The following is a 17,311-nucleotide window of genomic DNA, read 5'->3' as shown; positions in this document are numbered from 1 at the left end:
ATGGTGGCCTCAGACACTGGGACCAACCCCGTCCCCTTGTGATCAGGTAAAGAATCTTGGGGTGTGGTTGGATTCCAAGCTTTCCTTTGATAATCACACTAGGCGAGTGGCAGGAAAATGTTTTGGGTTTCTGCGAGGTCTCCGGAAGACCTTGGATGTACTGCCAATGTCAGCGAGGAAAACTATGGTCCACGCTCTGGTGACATCACCCATGGATTATGGGAACGCCCCTTGTTTGGGAGCTAGTTCCAAATGTGTGCAGAGACTCCAACGCATTCAGAATGCTGCGGCTGGTCTCGTTCTAATGTTACCCAGGAGAGCCTTTTCCAACAAGGCCCTGGCTTCTCTTCACTGGCTCCCGGTAAGGGAACGAATTCTTTTCAAAGCTATGTGTGTGAGCCATCGCATTTTACAGAGAAAAGGACCCACCTATCTGCATGACTTTCTTACCCCATACTCTACGACCCGCTGTTTGAGATCTAGCGGGACAGGGCAGGTTAGCATTCCGACCATTAGGAGAGCTAGGATGGGTGGCCACTTTCGTTTCCTAGCTGCCAAACATTGGAATAAACTCCCCCTGGGGCTCCGGCCTGAGTCTGCGGAGACAGTCTTTTGGAAAAACCTGGCTCTTTCCATCTTTGAGTTCTCTTGTTTAATCTCTTCTTCTTTCCTCTGCCCGGAATCTGATTTGTGCCGCAGCGCGGGGACACACTAGTAAGTGTAACCAAGCGCTTTATAAGTTTGTTATTATTATTATTATTACTTATTGCTGTCTTTGCCCCCAGAATAGCATACTTTAACTCAGCCAGACTCGACAGGCTTCCTTTCTTGAAATCCCAGAAAGGTTCCTACTTGCCCTGTGCAGGATCTCCTTCACTCATCAGGCTAATATATTCTTAAGTCGCCTGCTGCTCACCTCAGTATATTGTAGCTCTCGCCATTAAGCAGAATTCCAAGGCTACGTTGGTGACCACAAGGCACCACGATATGACAGACCTGTGTATCGGAAATATCAAGTCTTTATTTCCCACTGTTGAGTTATTTCCAGTGTATTATTTCAAAGGACTCATGATTGATCTTCATGAATCTTTGCCCTGCATCTCTATTTTGAAATGTTTAGTCTCCTGACCTTGTATTTCTTACAGTAATCCTGTCTTTGTTTCATAGTGATTTGGAATCCAGACAGGATGTTAAGAAAGAAGAGGGAGAAGCCTTTGCTCGTGAGCATGGTCTTATCTTTATGGAAACCTCAGCAAAGACAGCAGGCAACGTGGAGGAGGTGAAGTGAGGCTAGTGGAGTGAAAGTGTTAAAGTTGCTCATGTGAAATTAGATAAAGTTTGCAATTCACTCTGCCTTCTGTTAAAGCTTCACAGTCTATATATTGGCAGTAATATGTTTGATTTCTTCTTTTGTTCTGTTCAGGCCTTCATCAACACAGCCAAACAGATCTACAAGAACATCCAGCAAGACCTGTTTGACGTCAACAATGAGGTGCAACTTGAGGGCTGATGTTTTATGAAAAGGGGCAGTGAGTTTTAGGTTGTCATTACAGGAGTTATGGTTTAAGGCATAGTAAATATGCTGAGGCTAGTTAGGAGGCAATTTCAGCTGCTTGGTAATAAATTGCATTCCTTTTTAAAACATATGACACAAATGACATGCAAAAAAAAGTATAACTTCTTTTATTGGTTCCAGTTACACTTCAAGGATGATGTTAAATAGTGTTCCTTCCATGTGGGCACAGTCTGTCTCCATCTCCAGTGGTTACTTCATCCCCTCTGATAACACTCGCACAACACACTATGTATCCTTCTTTCTAGAGTCATCAACAGTACATCTATACTAATACCTTCATGGTGAACCTTCTTCAACATGAACAACATGCAGTTAGTTTCTTGAGGTACATAGAATGGGGAGGATGAGATTGGTTCTCGTGCTCTCAGGCACCTATTCATTAAATTTGTTACAAACTCAGGCTCAACTGGAAGACGCTCAAAGGCATGAAACATATAGAGCACAGATTTACAATATAGCTGACTGTTTTCAGGCTCCCAACAACACTTTCTAGATGATCACACTTACCCAGATGGATAAATAATCTCTGAACACCAACAGAACATGTTAGACTTCTTGGTACTCTCATGCACACAACATGTGACCAGAGCTATGCGACTGACAAAGTGGTTCCTCACAAGAATCTTCTTTGCACAACCATTTTTCCCAAAGTCAACAACATCTTACACCTCAAGCACAGCCTCATGCGCAAAATGTGGCACAAAAGCTACATAGTTGACACACATTCATTCCACTGAACCAACAGGAATTGCCACCAAACACTAATAACACACCAACCTTCATTTACCAAACTTGGGGCCAGATGCATCAAGCGTTTTTCAAGCCGTTTGCAATTGCAAAAAATGCTTTTGTGATGCAAGAAACCCAATTTTACGATTCGGTAATCTGTTACTGAATCACAAAATGGGTTTGCGATTCGCTATTTGAAAGTGGCGTGTTAAGGGCGTCCCTGCCAAATAGCGAATCCTAACAGTATGCCAAATGTTTTGTGACCGCGAATGCAGTCGCAAAACATTTGCATATTACCACCTACTTCAAGTAGGTGGTAAGACATTCGCAAATTGGAAGGGGTCCCAAAGGGACCCCTTCCTCTTTGTGAATGTTTGTAAACGCATTTTTAAGAGCAGGCAGTGGTATCACGGACCACTGCCTGCTCATAAAAAATGAAAAGAAAACTTTTCATTTTTCTTTTTGTAAAGCATCTTGTTTTCCTTTAAGGAAAACGGGCTGCTTTGTTAAAGATTGCAGGGATCTGTTAGCATGAGCTGAAAGCCATTTTGTACTTGGCAGCCATTTTAGTTAGCTATGTGCTAGCCATTTGCTGTTTCCCTCCTCCAGAGCCTTGCACGTGCTCAGAGGGGCCTAGCTAGTAGAATGCACCTGCTCCTAGTATAGAACTGTCAGGCTGTTCTAACTGATGTCAGCAACTCGTTACTCCTCCTACTTGTTGACTGTGCATTTTCTGTATGACCATCTATGTGTGTAACTCTTCTCATGTGTACTTGTACCGTCTTCCTTTGAGCCCCTGTGTGGGTATATAAGGCCGCTGTTCTCTGTACTCCTTAGAATGCCTCCTACAGTGACTTGAGGGTACTGTGTGACGCAATCTCCCTCATCTGAGGTTAATAAAAAAGATGCCTTTTAAATTACAGCTTCTGTGCCAATCTCTTCTTTGTTGGTTTAAAAGGACCAGGTGTATCAGTGAAACCCCTGAGAAGGTTTTGATTTCTTCAATTGGCGCTCAACGTGGACCTCATCCGAGAAGTGGCTATTCAAGGGAGTCGTCTTGATGGGAGACAGGAATCTACTGAGGAGGACAGAACAGGACTCTAGTAAGAAGGTACCCTACACTGAGATTCTCTGTCTCTGCAGCCCAGTATATTTCTGGTCTTCCTGATTTGACTCCTCCAACTGTTTACCACTCCTGACTGAGAACCTTTTTGGCCTGAGTATTCTAAAAACGACCGTTTGGTCTCTCAGAACTTGGCACTGACAGGTTGGAGATTTTTTTGCTTGGTAAGGTCGTTTGTTGCGACGCATTTTGGAATTGTATGGAAATTGGCAAATATTTGGAATTTGGAAATATATAAATTGCAATTTGATGAGAAACTTTTGAAACCTTGAACGGCACACTTTGAGTTAAGTGCTACTTTGTGTATAATATTGTATATGCTGCAATATTCTTGGCATGCCTGTTCTTAGCACACATCGTAGAATGTGTTGCTTTCTTGAAGGTACCATTTTTGAACTTGTATGAAATCAGCTGTCTCCCCTAGCGGGGATACCTAACTAGGATTAGGTATAAAAACGTATTTCTTCCTCGGTGACTAGTACCCCAAGGAACTAAATATGTACATAAAAAGGATCCTGGTCTGTGCAATTGGTAACATTCATAAGTGGTGATATGCAGAGCGATTTTTGGTGTTCTTCTAGCCAAATTGGCAAATTTGGTGTATTTTGGCTTCTTGAAAATGGAACAGTCTTTTGGGCTGTTTTTGAACTACTTTTGAGAGCTTTTCTTGTAAATAGGACTTACAATTAATATTTACAAATGGTTTGGTTTCAGTACAGTCTGTGGGCTGTCCTTTGTTTCTGTCCTAAATGTTGATTTGTGGGTTAAATGTGTGTTTAAATGTCTATGTGGTTTGTCATTAGTGGTACTTGTGTGAGTAAGTAGCGATTGCGCTCTTTGTGTAAGCATGGCTAGCCTTAAGCGCGCTCTATTGTGTGTTCTGAGTGTATGACCCCCTTTTGAAAATGTCTGGAATGAGCTCAATGTGTTTTTTTTGTCATAATTCTGTTATGCAAAATATCATTAAAATAAAATATATTTTAAAATAATCCAGCAATGAATTATATAATATATGCTAAATAGCTGCACGCTATCATTAAAATTGACAGAGTAAGAGACTATACATGTGTGCAAATTGCCACGATGCTAAAGATAAAATTAGAATTCACATTGAATAGGAATAAAAAGGGCCTCAAAAACGAAATTGTGTGTTTTGCAATAAATAGACTAAAATACAAAATGTTACAGCATTTTCCTTAAGATACATTGTATTAGATATTAAAAGGCATTCACATCATGTGAGTGACTTTGGTTGTTGCTGAACTAAACATACAATATAGAACGATAGATTTGACTGCATTGAAATGCCTCAGTTTTAAATAGACTGTCACCGTGCTTACATTTCAACACGAAAAAGAAGCTTTCCAACAGCTGTGTATAACTGTTTCACTGAGAAACAGCTGTCTGACACAAACCAATGGAGATTACACTTTGTCAAGACATTAGAAATACAGAAAAATGGTTTTCTCTCCTGAGAGTGGCGTGAGAATTCGACGCCTGCTGCTCAACCAACAGCTGCATAAGTAGCACGTGGCTATTTTTGTTCGCATGGCCACAGAAAAAAAAATGCTGAAGTCAACTAAATATTAAGTCAGTGCAACCTCGGTAAAACCCTGCATTTCAGACTGCTGTTTTAAAAAGTTAGAAATATAGTTTCATTATTTTGGATAACAGAGAACAGATTGACAGTAGGGATTTTCCTTTCTAAATGCCTTTTTACATAAGCATATCCGTGGTTCTGATGTTAAATAATGACTGTCCTTTAAAAAGTGGCATAGATTTTTTCATGTTTCAAGTAAGGCTTCTGTGCTTAGCGTTATAAATGAATGTGTTAGGAAAGGAATGACACTTGCTTTTCATATGTGCAATCATAAAAAAGGTTGGAGTTATTAAAAAATAAAATAATAAAAAGGGGAATTTTGTTTATATAAAAAAAAATATTATTAAAAATAAGTGCTTTAAATTCGTTTTTTAATCTTTATAAAGCCTAAACATCATACTGTGAATTTCTAGCATCAAAATCGAATTTAAGCGACGCTTTATCACAATGGGGGGTAAACTTACATGTGAAATGTCACTTTACCCAGGCGTACAAAACTCATTTTTATAAGGGTATAAATTATATATTTCTGATGCCACATCTCTGGAATGTGTAGGGAACCTTCTGGGGATGACTATTATGCAAAAAAATGTAGGATATTCATTTTTAAGTGCCCCAAACACCAAAGTCAAAATTGGGCAAAATTCACTATTTAAATGCAGTTCTGCCAATCAGAGCAGCTTTTAAAATGCCTTAGGCTTCAGTAAATGCACACATTTAAGTATAACACAAACAGCTGACCTATATACTGCTAGAAAGGTATTCTGCACACTGCTTACAATTGAAAATAAATATAAAAAACCAGCAGCAGTTATTCTCTTACCTCTAAACTGGCAAACAGGGATGGAATGGGTCTGCTTTTCAGCTCTCAGTCTCCAGGGTCACTTTGAATTGGGAGAACCGCATGGAAACCCTTGCACACAAAATAGGACAGCTGGTAAAGGGTTAAAGGTCGAGTTCTACATTTAGAAGCCTAGCTGGGCTCGGAGCAAGGTTTGCTTTGACATTTCGACCTTTGAAACGTTTTGTAAGACGAGATGGCAGAACAGGGAGAGAAAGAAGTTTTGCTTACTTTTTTTTGGCAAAAGCAAGTTTTTGTGCACTCATATGAACAGAGGGAAATATAATGGTATATGTGAACTCTGATTAAGAGAATGGCTCTGCCATGTATATAGCAATAATGCTTTTAGGGCTGAGTTAAGGAGGCAATGGGATTTAGTTTGAATTCATGTGCCCTCATGTTATAACTAGTATATTTACTAAGGGGATTGGTGGTTGGTTATTCATGTTCTTTAGCTAGTTCAATGTGCTATTTACCTCCTATAACTTTGTTTATGCCCAGTTGCTACAAATAGGGGTTGATAGTGTTGACAGAAGTGAAACCTGTTTCAGGGTTTCCTACTGTCAAAATGGGGGAAGGAGGCTAGCTCCTCTACAAATTAAGGGTAGGCAAATTTATGTTTTCTCTCTTTTTCTCACTTTCTTTTTAGCCTGTCTAAACTGTCTAGGAAACAGCCATGAGATATTTAATTGGCTATTCAGTAATACTGTTTTACAAATTGTTAGCATTAATAAAATAAATAAATAAATATGCTATGTTACTGCCCATCCTGTCTGATGAAATTATGAAAGGATGAGTAGTCTAGATTGCTGTTCCCTTAGTTGATCTTTAAGGGGAACTAGATGTGGGTAATTTTTGTTCTAAACTTCTCAGGTGATAACACCATTATTGTATGTTATTCTCATGCTACATAGTTTTGCAAGGGCATTGCTAGTTTTTATTAGCTAGTCTGTGTAAATAAACTGACAGTCCTTACTAGAGCTGATGTTGCATAGTTTGGATTGTGAAAAGTAGAATGCAGGAAAGACGCCGATGTGATCCTTAGCAAACATTTTTGAGGAAAATATTGTTTTATAGGAGTTTGTTTGTCACAACATGTTCTGCTGGAGAAATGTATGTACCCACTATGTTGAAGTTTTTAGTTCTTTATGTAATAGAAATCCCTGTTAAATTAGCAGTTCTAGATTTTCCTGTTGCTCCTATAACATGAGAGCATGGTCTTAAGCATACAATGTAGGTGCTTTTATTAAGAGAAATCATTTTAGAAGTGTCTGCAGTCCTGTACAAGTAATGCAAAGTCTATGAGTAAAATTGTAGAACATTTCCTTTTTTTTTGGGGTCTTCAGATGAATAATATAGGAATACACAGATGAAAGGATTTGGAGTATGTCTGTATTGTTTTTCTCTTTTCCTCAGAATTTAGTAAATGACCACAGACTTCCTTGGCTGCTTGGGATTGGGTGACGTATTACCCTTATCAGTTCACCAAACGTTCCTTTTATACTTGCCAATAGGTCCAGGCTGTTGTTTTTTTTACTCTCACATAGATAAAGGTGATTCTTGGGTGCATTGCTAATATATGGGGCGTCCCAAGACTAGGCAGTATTCTGAGACTATCCTCTCTGTTAATAGACCATTTCTGTGCCTTGTCTAAAGACCTTCTTGTTCTGTCCACCAATAGATATTTGCTGCCTTACAACCATTGCCAGAGGGGCTCGGACATCAGATCCAGCTTGGGGAGTCAGCACCAGTCCAGCTTGCAGTCAAGGTGAAGGTAACCAGCACAGGCATTGCTGGCAACTAGGACCTCAGTAAAGGCTGGAAGCACTGGGATGTGAATTGTGTACCCCTGCCACTGTCTTGGGCGAAAGACGGGGTCACAAATCAGAAAGGAGAATTTTTGGATCAAGTTTTTGATGCCCAGCTGAAAGAGTCACAGACCGACCAGAATGGCCAGGTTGTTTTTACTTGAGGTGACCCCCTTTGAAACAAGGGTTGCTTCAGGCACTTCAGCATCACGCTCCTGAATGCTGGCTGTAAAGTCTGCACCTTTGGTTGTTGATTAAGAGATACCTGGGCACACTGGATACAATCTGTGGCCCCAATGAAAGAGCAGTGTGCCAGCAGAGCAATACAGGAGTTAGGAAAGGACTTGAGTTCAGGGTACAGGTGCTGTGTCTCTGGTGCCTGTTGGATTGAAGTGAAGAAAACTGGTGCACTGCCTAAAACACTGGACAGGATCGCTGAGGGCATTTGCCCCAGAAGATGATTGCCCTATCGTGAAAGAAGACACTTTTCCCTTGAAACTGGGCTGTGATTCCTGAGTTGCGAGTTGTGCAGCTCCACCGTGGGAACAACAAGAGCCTGCCTGTGAGGCTCAAACGGACACAGGGAGAAGACTCCCCTCTGGCTGTAATTTCCCAAGGACGACTTCTTTTTTTATTTGTTAATAATGTACCCCTTTAGTCGTCCCATTTTTGAGGAGGAGCAGCCCTTTGCAGCTCTTCCTCCTAATTCCTATGGCCCTGTGTGGTCCTCATGGTCCCTTGGAGCCAGAATTGTTTTTGTAATATTTTGTGTGACTTCCTTAATATTTGTATTTCTCTTAATGTTTATTCTACACGAAAAACATTTTCCTGAGCAGTTAACCAATGTTACTTTGCCCTTTTCTTGAATAAATATTGATGTTCTAGCCCTCATAAAGGACAATGGAAAGTCTATTGAAAATGTTTTTATTAGATATGTGCTGTTGGCTATTCTGATATTGAAATGGATAGTCCCTGAAATGCATAGGAGCCTTGAAAATGTTTTTACTAGATGGTTCTAGGATTTGCTTAGGACTAGAAAGTTAATAATTCTGTTTGTGATAATAGTCATTACTCTCTCCTTCTATCTGTATGACCCAATGCGCTGTTCCCTTTGTACTCCTGCTTATACCTTATAAATGCCCGCTTAACAATATTTAGAATGAGAAATGGCCACCTAGCAATGAATTAGGATATTGATAAATTTATGAAAATTAATGTGCAAATATTTTCTATGTTCCTACTGGATCATAGGAATGTCTTTAACTCATGCTAAAAGGACCATCTGTTAAAGATTGCAGGGATCTGTTAGCATGAGCTGAAAGCCATTTTGTACTTGGCAGCCATTTTAGTTAGCTATGTGCTAGCCATTTGCTGTTTCCCTCTTCCAGAGCCTTGCACATGCTCAGAGGGGCCTAGCTAGTAGAATGCACCTGCTCCTAGTATAGAACTGTCAGGCTGTTCTAACTGATGTCAGCAACTCATTACTCCTCCTACTTGTTGACTGTGCATTTTCTGTATGACCATCTATGTGTGTAACTCTTCTCATGTGTACTTGTACCGCCTTCCTTTGAGCCCCTGTGTGGGTATATAATGCCCCTGTTCTCTGTACTCCTTAGAATGCCTCCTACAGTGACTTGAGGGTACTGTGTGACGCAATCTCCCTCATCTGAGGTTAATAAAAAAGATGTCTTTTATATTACAGCTTCTATGCCAATCTCTTCTTCGTTGGTTTAAAAGGACCAGGTGTATCAGTGAAACTCCTGAGAAGGTTTTGATTTCTTTAGCTTTACAAAAGTAATGATTGCTTTACTTAAAAGCAATCACAGACCTGGTGGTCTGCTGATCTCAGCAGGCCGCCATCCCTGTGATTTTTGCAATTCCTAGGGGGTCGCAAATTGCAACCTACCTCATTAATATTAATGTAGTAGGTCATTTGCTCCCCCTTAGGAATCGCAGAAAGTGTACTGCAGACGTTCATGCACGCTGTTTTGCAATTCCCTAATTGCCAATCGCAAAGATTTGCAATTAGGGAATCGCAAAACATTTATTTGGATGCATCTGGGACCAACATTTTAGAGTTGCAGCCGGATCGCAGGAGGTCACGCTATACCCACTCCCTGCTTGCCTACCTGGGAAAACCGAAGCGGAGCAGCAATGGAATCTCGCCGTTGTGGTTGCACCCGCCGCCGTGCCCTGACATCGCGCGGCCGCGGAGCGGTGCATACTACAATCCCCAGAATGCCCAGTGACTCCGCCCACTGACTGTTTCCCGCGCCGGAGGAGCTGAAAAGAGGCCAGCGCCCACTGGAGAGCGGGGGACCAACATTTTAGAGTTGCAGCCGGATCGCAGGAGGTCACGCTATACCCACTCCCTGCTTGCCTACCTGGGAAAACCGAAGCGGAGCAGCAAGGGAATCTCGCCGTTGTGGTTGCACCCGCCGCCGTGCCCTGACATCGCGCGGCCGCGGAGCGGTGCATACTACAATCCCCAGAATGCCCAGTGACTCCGCCCACTGACTGTTTCCCGCGCCGGAGGAGCTGAAAAGAGGCCAGCGCCCACTGGAGAGCGGGGGACCAACATTTTAGAGTTGCAGCCGGATCGCAGGAGGTCACGCTATACCCACTCCCTGCTTGCCTACCTGGGAAAACCGAAGCGGAGCAGCAAGGGAATCTCGCCGTTGTGGTTGCACCCGCCGCCGTGCCCTGACATCGCGCGGCCGCGGAGCGGTGCATACTACAATCCCCAGAATGCCCAGTGACTCCGCCCACTGACTGTTTCCCGCGCCGGAGGAGCTGAAAAGAGACCAGCCCCCTCCGCCTCGCGGACGCGCGCGGGCGACGCCGGGCTGAGCCCGGGCAGAGGGCGGGCCGTCTGAGGCCGTCGGAGGACGAAGGAGGACGGGCCGGGCCACCCCCCTTGTCACGGCAAGTTATCACCTTGTGTGGAATATTAGTAGTGAAGTCCCACTACATATTTTTGCGAAGCTAAGAGGTACGCTGCACTCGCAGTGTGATATAGGGAACAGGAAGTAGGAACATTAAATCCACAGTTATGGTGAAACGCAGAGATAAAGTTTTAGCAGACTCTGCCTGTAACACCATTGATACTTACCTGGTAAAAGCAGTTAGCGCACTTACCGAGGAAATAGACCGTACAGAAAAAAGACTGTCTATGGGTTCAAACGCACCACCCCCAATTATTCACGGAACCCGAAACTCCTCTAGTAATAGTGAGGTATCTTCAGCGCTAATCCCCACCGAAAGAGATGCCACTAATATTAGTACCCCCTCTAATATTTCCAACTCCCCTAGACTGTTTGCCACTGATGTCAGTCCTGCTTTAGTCACACCACCATTGGGAAACAAAACAGGAGCCCGTAGAAAAACACCGGGGTTACTCACTGGGCCTAAGAAAAAAGGGAAAAAACCTATTCCCGCAGTCAGTAAGGCTGTTACACGCTCCAGGGCTAATCTATGCATCTCGGAAACATTTAACCCGGAGTTGATTTGTGACAAACTCGCTGAACTGATTAAACCGCTGTATGAAAAGGTGGATAATTTAGTCAGGGAGGTGAACAAATTAAGAGGAGATATTGATAAAGTCAGATTACGGGGCCCACTCAAGACAGGTATAGAAGTTTCAACCACATCTACGGATATGCCTATAAGGAACACAGAGGTCCCAACTTGTATTAAAAGACCACTACAACCCAGCCATGTAGAGAATTAAGTAACCCTTCTACTATAGCTTTGGGTGAGAAACCAATAGAAACAGTCACTGAGAAAGGTCAACCAAATAGTAAAACTGTACCTACGGAACAAGTGTGCTCGGAGAAAGAAGTCTTTATGGCTTCTAATAAGGCTGGAAAAATAGCACCTCGCATTAATTTGCCCCCAGAATGCAGCCCATATGTCGCTGTACTTGTGAATATTCCCAAGCTAAGAAATGGCCAAGAGGAGAGCAATGAAATACTCAAGAATAAAACACTTTACTGGTTGGCCAACAATTGCAATTTCCCTATGATAGGGGCTAACCAGATTATATTAGCACAAAGAGTAAGCTGGATAGGTCCCCTTAGAAAAGAGTTTGAAGGAGATTGCGTTGTAATAAATTTTAAAACCTGTTCTTGGGCGGAAAATACTCTTAAACATGCCCCTGCTCCCTCAGCCTGGGAATATAACACCACTTTACTACCACTAGGCTATTTCTACAGGCACTTACTGGAATCTAGTCTCCCATTTAAGTCTCATCACCCAACGAATTCTCGCTACGTAGATAGGTTGAGATTAAGTTACTATACCCCTGTTCCCACACATAACAGATTCCAAGTATTTGAATCCATGGAGGACATTGATTGACATAATCTTGGCGAGGGTACTGTTTATGACCATAACTTCTCCCCTCACATAATGAATGAAGTTCTCAAAACTGTAAGAGGAGAGAAGGCTCATCTAGATATTTCCTATACATCCATATCTGTGGAAGCCGTTCAGTCTCCCATCATTCCCCAACTAACTTTGGTAGCTGTTGATAAAGGGACTGTCTGGACTAACAGGAACAATAATACTGATATTATCTCATCCAACCTGGCAACTGAGGAAGAAACAGTCGATGACATTTTATCTCCCGAACCTAACTTGGACGGTGGCCTCAGAATAATCACGTGGAATATAGCTGGCCTAAATAAAAAATGGGATACTCCCTTTTGGCAAGACTTTATCAACATAGGTCATGACATAATATGCCTTCAAGAGACTTGGAGTGAAGATTCTATTTTTATTGAGGGTTATTGTGCTTATTGTTTGAATGCAGTGAGTTCCATTTCTGGCAGAGCAAAGGGAGGCCTTCTTGTGCTGATATCAACCAAACTTTACTCTTGTAAAATTAGAAGTTGTGTGTCTGTGGGTGTCCACGCTCAGGTATTATGCCTTGAGTTTGAGGGAGAAAAAAACCTAGTCTTGGTTAATTATTATAACAACATATTCTCCAAAGAGAGAGATAAGATCCTGACACCCCTGGACGCGGAACTAGAGAGGGTACTGGAACTTCCGGGTAATCAATCAGTCATTCTATGGGCGGGTGATTTTAATATTAGCCCGTGTATGTTTGCTATGAATGATCTTTGTGGACTACGCAGGGAGAGTGGAAACACTCAGGATGCCGATTATCTACACTTCTCACACTGTACGTATGGTACGGCCTTAAACCAGATGTTAGCAAAATATGACTTGGACTTGCTAAGTTGTACTAAAAATAGAGATAATGTTAGCTGCCCTACTTTTACTGGTAGAGATGCCAATACTTTTATTGACCATTTCTTACTCTCAAACAACATTGCTTTCTCTAATTTATGGGTTAGCGAACAAGCTTTGAGTGATCACAATAGCATTTCCATTTCGCTGCATTGTTGGGGTGATGAATTGAGGAATGCTAGTATCTGTATTAACTCTGCCGAAGCTGTAAGACCAAATGGTATGAGGATAAGATGGTCAAGGATTATCCCACATGAATTTTTAAAGGAATTGTTAGCTAAACGCAGCAAAGAAATAGAGTACTGCCTTTGCGAGGATATTTCACCTTCTATTATACTTAACAGTGTTTCTTTGATTAACGAAACAATAGACAGCTTATTGACCAGGAAATTTAAGAGAGGAAATAAAATGAATTCTGGATGGTTTGATAATAATTGTACTCGTGCTTTACATGAGCTAAAAATAGCCCTGAGCACTAAACCACGAAACCCCTCAATTATTAAAAACTGTAGAATTTTGTACAAACAATCTCTCGCTAACAGGAAAAAAGAACTCCAAGAGGAGGCTTGGGATAATCTCAGCCTGGCCGCAGACACAAAAAATAGCAAATTATACTGGGAGACCATTAATAGTACCTTTTTAAAGAATGACAGCGCCCCAGAGCTAACTTCACATGTTAATTGTAATTCATGGATGGAACATTTTTTAAACATTTTTAATCCAGATGGGATTGTTTTAGATTCTTCATTGGTTAATGACCCTTCCTGGCCTAGATTACCACTAAACATAACCCTAGATGAGGTCTTCGAAGGATTAAATAATAGCAAGGGAGGAAAAGCTCCTGGCCCAGATGGGGTCCCGCTCGACCTCTATAAATCTGAAAAGAATTTGTGGGCCCCTCTTCTAACTAGATTTTTTAATGCAACCGCAGAGGGTCAATTACCCACATCATGGGGCCAGTCTTTAATAATTCCTCTTTTTAAAAAAGGCTCTAAGTCGGAGGCAAGAAATTATCGTCCTATTTCCTTATTAGATTCCTCCATTAAAATTTTGAGCAGAATTTTGTTAAATAGACTCGAAAATTGGGCCACAGATAATTCAATCCTATCCAAGGCACAATATGGCTTCAGGAAAGGCCTGGGTACCCTGGAGCAGTGCGTAAATCTTGATCTTCTGATCAATAAATATACTGTTGCTAAGGAGGGTAATTTATTCCTTTGTTTTGCTGATTTGAGCAGCGCTTTTGATCTTGTGGATCATCAAATTTTATTGGACGTTTTACTAGAATTAAATGCCCCAAAGGAGTGTGTCTATTTTCTGGCGCGGCTTTATTCTCAGTTATCCTGCAAGGTTCGTTATGGACCCCAGGGCGAATGCACACCTTTTTTTAAAGTCGCAAGAGGCATCCGTCAGGGTTGTGTTTTAGCACCGTTTTTATTTTCACTTTTTATTAACCAGATCGACTCAATTTTATGTAAACTTCCCTCGGATGCTCCTATTATCAATGGGAATGTAACCCCAATTTTATTGTACGCTGATGATGCGGTACTTATGTCAAGAACACAGGTTGGGCTACAACGTCTCATGGACAGATTTGTGACATTCATTAAAGAAAGAAAATTGGTAGTCAACAAGTCCAAGACATTTGCAATGGCATGCGGGAGGAAAGCTAAATTAACCACCACCTCCTTTTATATTGATAAAGCCAAGATTGAAACTGTCAAATGGTTCTGTTATCTAGGAATAACATTTTCAGGAGATGGGAAATGGAATCAAGAAGATGAAAATGTTAGATCCAAGATGATCAGAAATACTACTAGTATTTTTAGATTTGCTGCAAAATTGGGTCAAAGGAGAATAAAAGAAATGATGACAATTTATAATGCTAGATGTATTTCTGCAGCCTTATACGGGGCAGGGGTGTGGGGACACCATAGTGCAAATGCACTACAGAATGATGAAAACAGGTTCTTAAAAAAACTTTTATGTGTTCCCCCATCAGCTTCCACCCTGCTGATTCACAAGGAAGTAGGTATTGATTACATTGTGGACCTAGCCTCTCTACGCCCATTATTACTCTGGCGATCTATTTGGTCTAAAACAGAAACGATCTTTACACAATCAATTATTAAAGATTGTTTGAGGCTTGATAATTCATCATGTATACCCTGGCTGAATTACATCTGTTATTGGTTCGATCTTTTGTTCAAATGTAATGTCCGCCTGAACCCTGAGGCTTCAGGATTGATATCTAAGAAAGACCTAAAATTGAAGTTTCTCTCACACAAGAATGCAACCAGAGAGAAGCAATCTAGAAATCTAACAACTATTGCACAGTATAATGATTTGAACCTAAGTAAAGGCTTCCAGGCCTACCTTTCCTGTGTCACACGCTCTTCCCACCGTTTTGTGCTAACACGTTTAAGATTGGGGATAGCCCATCACTTAGTCTCTTTTCCACATATGAAAATCAGATCTGATAAGATGTGCCCTTGCGACAACGTCTCAAAACAAAGCTGCTGTCATTTTTTATTGTTTTGTAAATTTTATACTCATTTTAGAAGATTTTATCTAAAACCCATCTTTTTAAAATACAATGTTCGGTCCACTAAATCTGCACTGAAATTATTAACTACTCTGGATAGCCCTGACATTTGCTTTTTTACTGCAACGTACATGATAAAATGTGTTTTTATTAGGAAGAATATAGTCACTCCCGTATAATTCTTGTTGTTCCGCGTATTTTGCACTTATGTTTAGTACTGTCTGTAAACTTTCTATGCACTGTAATAGTTTGAGGTCTGTATGAGTTGCACCTGCACTTCTGGCCCTTACTGCTTTTATAACATTTCATGCACGGCACTTTGTTACTTTATGTGTATTTGCACTTTTTTGAAGGTCCTTCTATTTTACCATGCAAAATGGTTTAAAGTTTTGTATAATATTGTGTATTTTATGTAACAGGTCCTCTTATATAACATGTAAATTTTAAAAATTGTCTTATGTGTTTATGTGCTTATATGGTTGTACTTTTCCAACCGAATAAAGCTTTTTGAATTGAATTGGATGCATCTGGCCCTTAGTGTCAGGTGGCAGGCGGCCTGTTTTTCTGCCAAGGCGATGAAGTTACTTACATGTACATGACGTAGCTTCCGCCACATTTAGAAATGACAGCCAAACATTTCTTAAACCATTGCCAAATACCGCTTTAACTGCCACTGGTTTTTGCAGTTTGGTGCAGTGCTCTGTCTACATGATGGAGCCCTGCACCAAACTGTTTTCTTTTTTTATTTCCAAAAAGAAAAACCAGTCGCAGGATTTTGTTTTTGAAAATAAAAAATAAAATGCTCTCCTTGCCATGGGAGTGCTCTCCATGGCGAGGAGAGCATTTAGCCCTATTCACTGCCCCTTATAGCTAGGGTTTTCCTGGCGGTGACCTCTAATTACTCCCATCTAAATTAGGTGAGCAGATTTAGAGGTCTGCCTCTGACAGCCCTTACTCCACAGAGCTGTTGAAGAGGTTTAATAATGGCAGAGATGGAGTTGTCTCTGCCGTGATTAAACCATAGTTTCGCCCACATCTAAATTCGGTGGGCAGACCATATGTTGGCTGCAAGCATACTCTGTCACCAATGAGACTGAGGATGCTTACAGCTAACGTATAAATTGGGCACATAGTGGCAACAGAGTAACAAGACTATGGTTGGGGGGAATTCCTAGAATCTTGTAGAATGGGCACCCAGATTTTGATCTGGACATATAAATCGCAAAAGTGCACTTTGCTGGTAACATAATCTTGCTTCCATAATAAGCTCCTTGTAGCCAGTGGGAGCAGGGGTTGTAATTTTCTTCTGTTCTCATAAAGTAGCCCTTCACACATGAGGTATGAAAGCGTTAAAGTAATTCTTTAAGTAAGATGTTAACCTATGGCTCCCAGTGTTTTATATAGAATTGTACAAGACATCTACTAAAGTAAGGAATAAAATTTTTTAAATTATATACAAGTGTCAGTACGGTAACCATCTCCAACCACAGGTTCTTCTTTATGGGATCTTCAGTGATGGTGATAAGCACTGAAAGTCCAATCCATGACAGTAATTTCACAGCATAAAAACTATTGCATACTGTAAGAAATTGGGTTACTGGTTCAGGGGTGCAAAACTCTATAATCCTTGTCTGGGTGAAATCACAGGCAAACCCCAAATTAACCTGTGCTCAACCATCTAGTAGCTTGGCACTGAGCAGTCAGGCTTAACTTAGAGGCAACATATAAAGTATTTAGGCTACAGTTCCAACGGTAATAAAGTGAAACACAACACAGGAAAAATGTGATAAATAATTTATGACCAAAACATCAGGTAATCCAATCAGTACTACCGGA

At 41.2% G+C, this 17,311-nt stretch overlaps 1 protein-coding gene across 1 annotated transcript in view; it reads left to right on the top strand.

Annotated features, from left to right (window-relative positions):
• Positions 1–17,311, top strand: part of RAB2B (RAB2B, member RAS oncogene family) — a 111,868-nt gene that overhangs the window by 49,788 nt on the left and 44,769 nt on the right. The window contains 2 exon segments of the mRNA XM_085646248.1: positions 1,168–1,279; positions 1,424–1,492. Coding sequence (XP_085502374.1) covers positions 1,168–1,279; positions 1,424–1,492 — 181 coding nt within the window.

The sequence above is a fragment of the Triturus cristatus genome, chromosome 1_1 (genome assembly GCF_964204655.1).
Source record: "Triturus cristatus chromosome 1_1, aTriCri1.1, whole genome shotgun sequence".
In the NCBI taxonomy this organism is placed as follows: domain Eukaryota; kingdom Metazoa; phylum Chordata; class Amphibia; order Caudata; family Salamandridae; genus Triturus; species Triturus cristatus.
The sequence above is the reverse complement of the archived record's forward strand: the minus strand, read 5'-3'. Positions and strand labels throughout refer to the sequence as shown.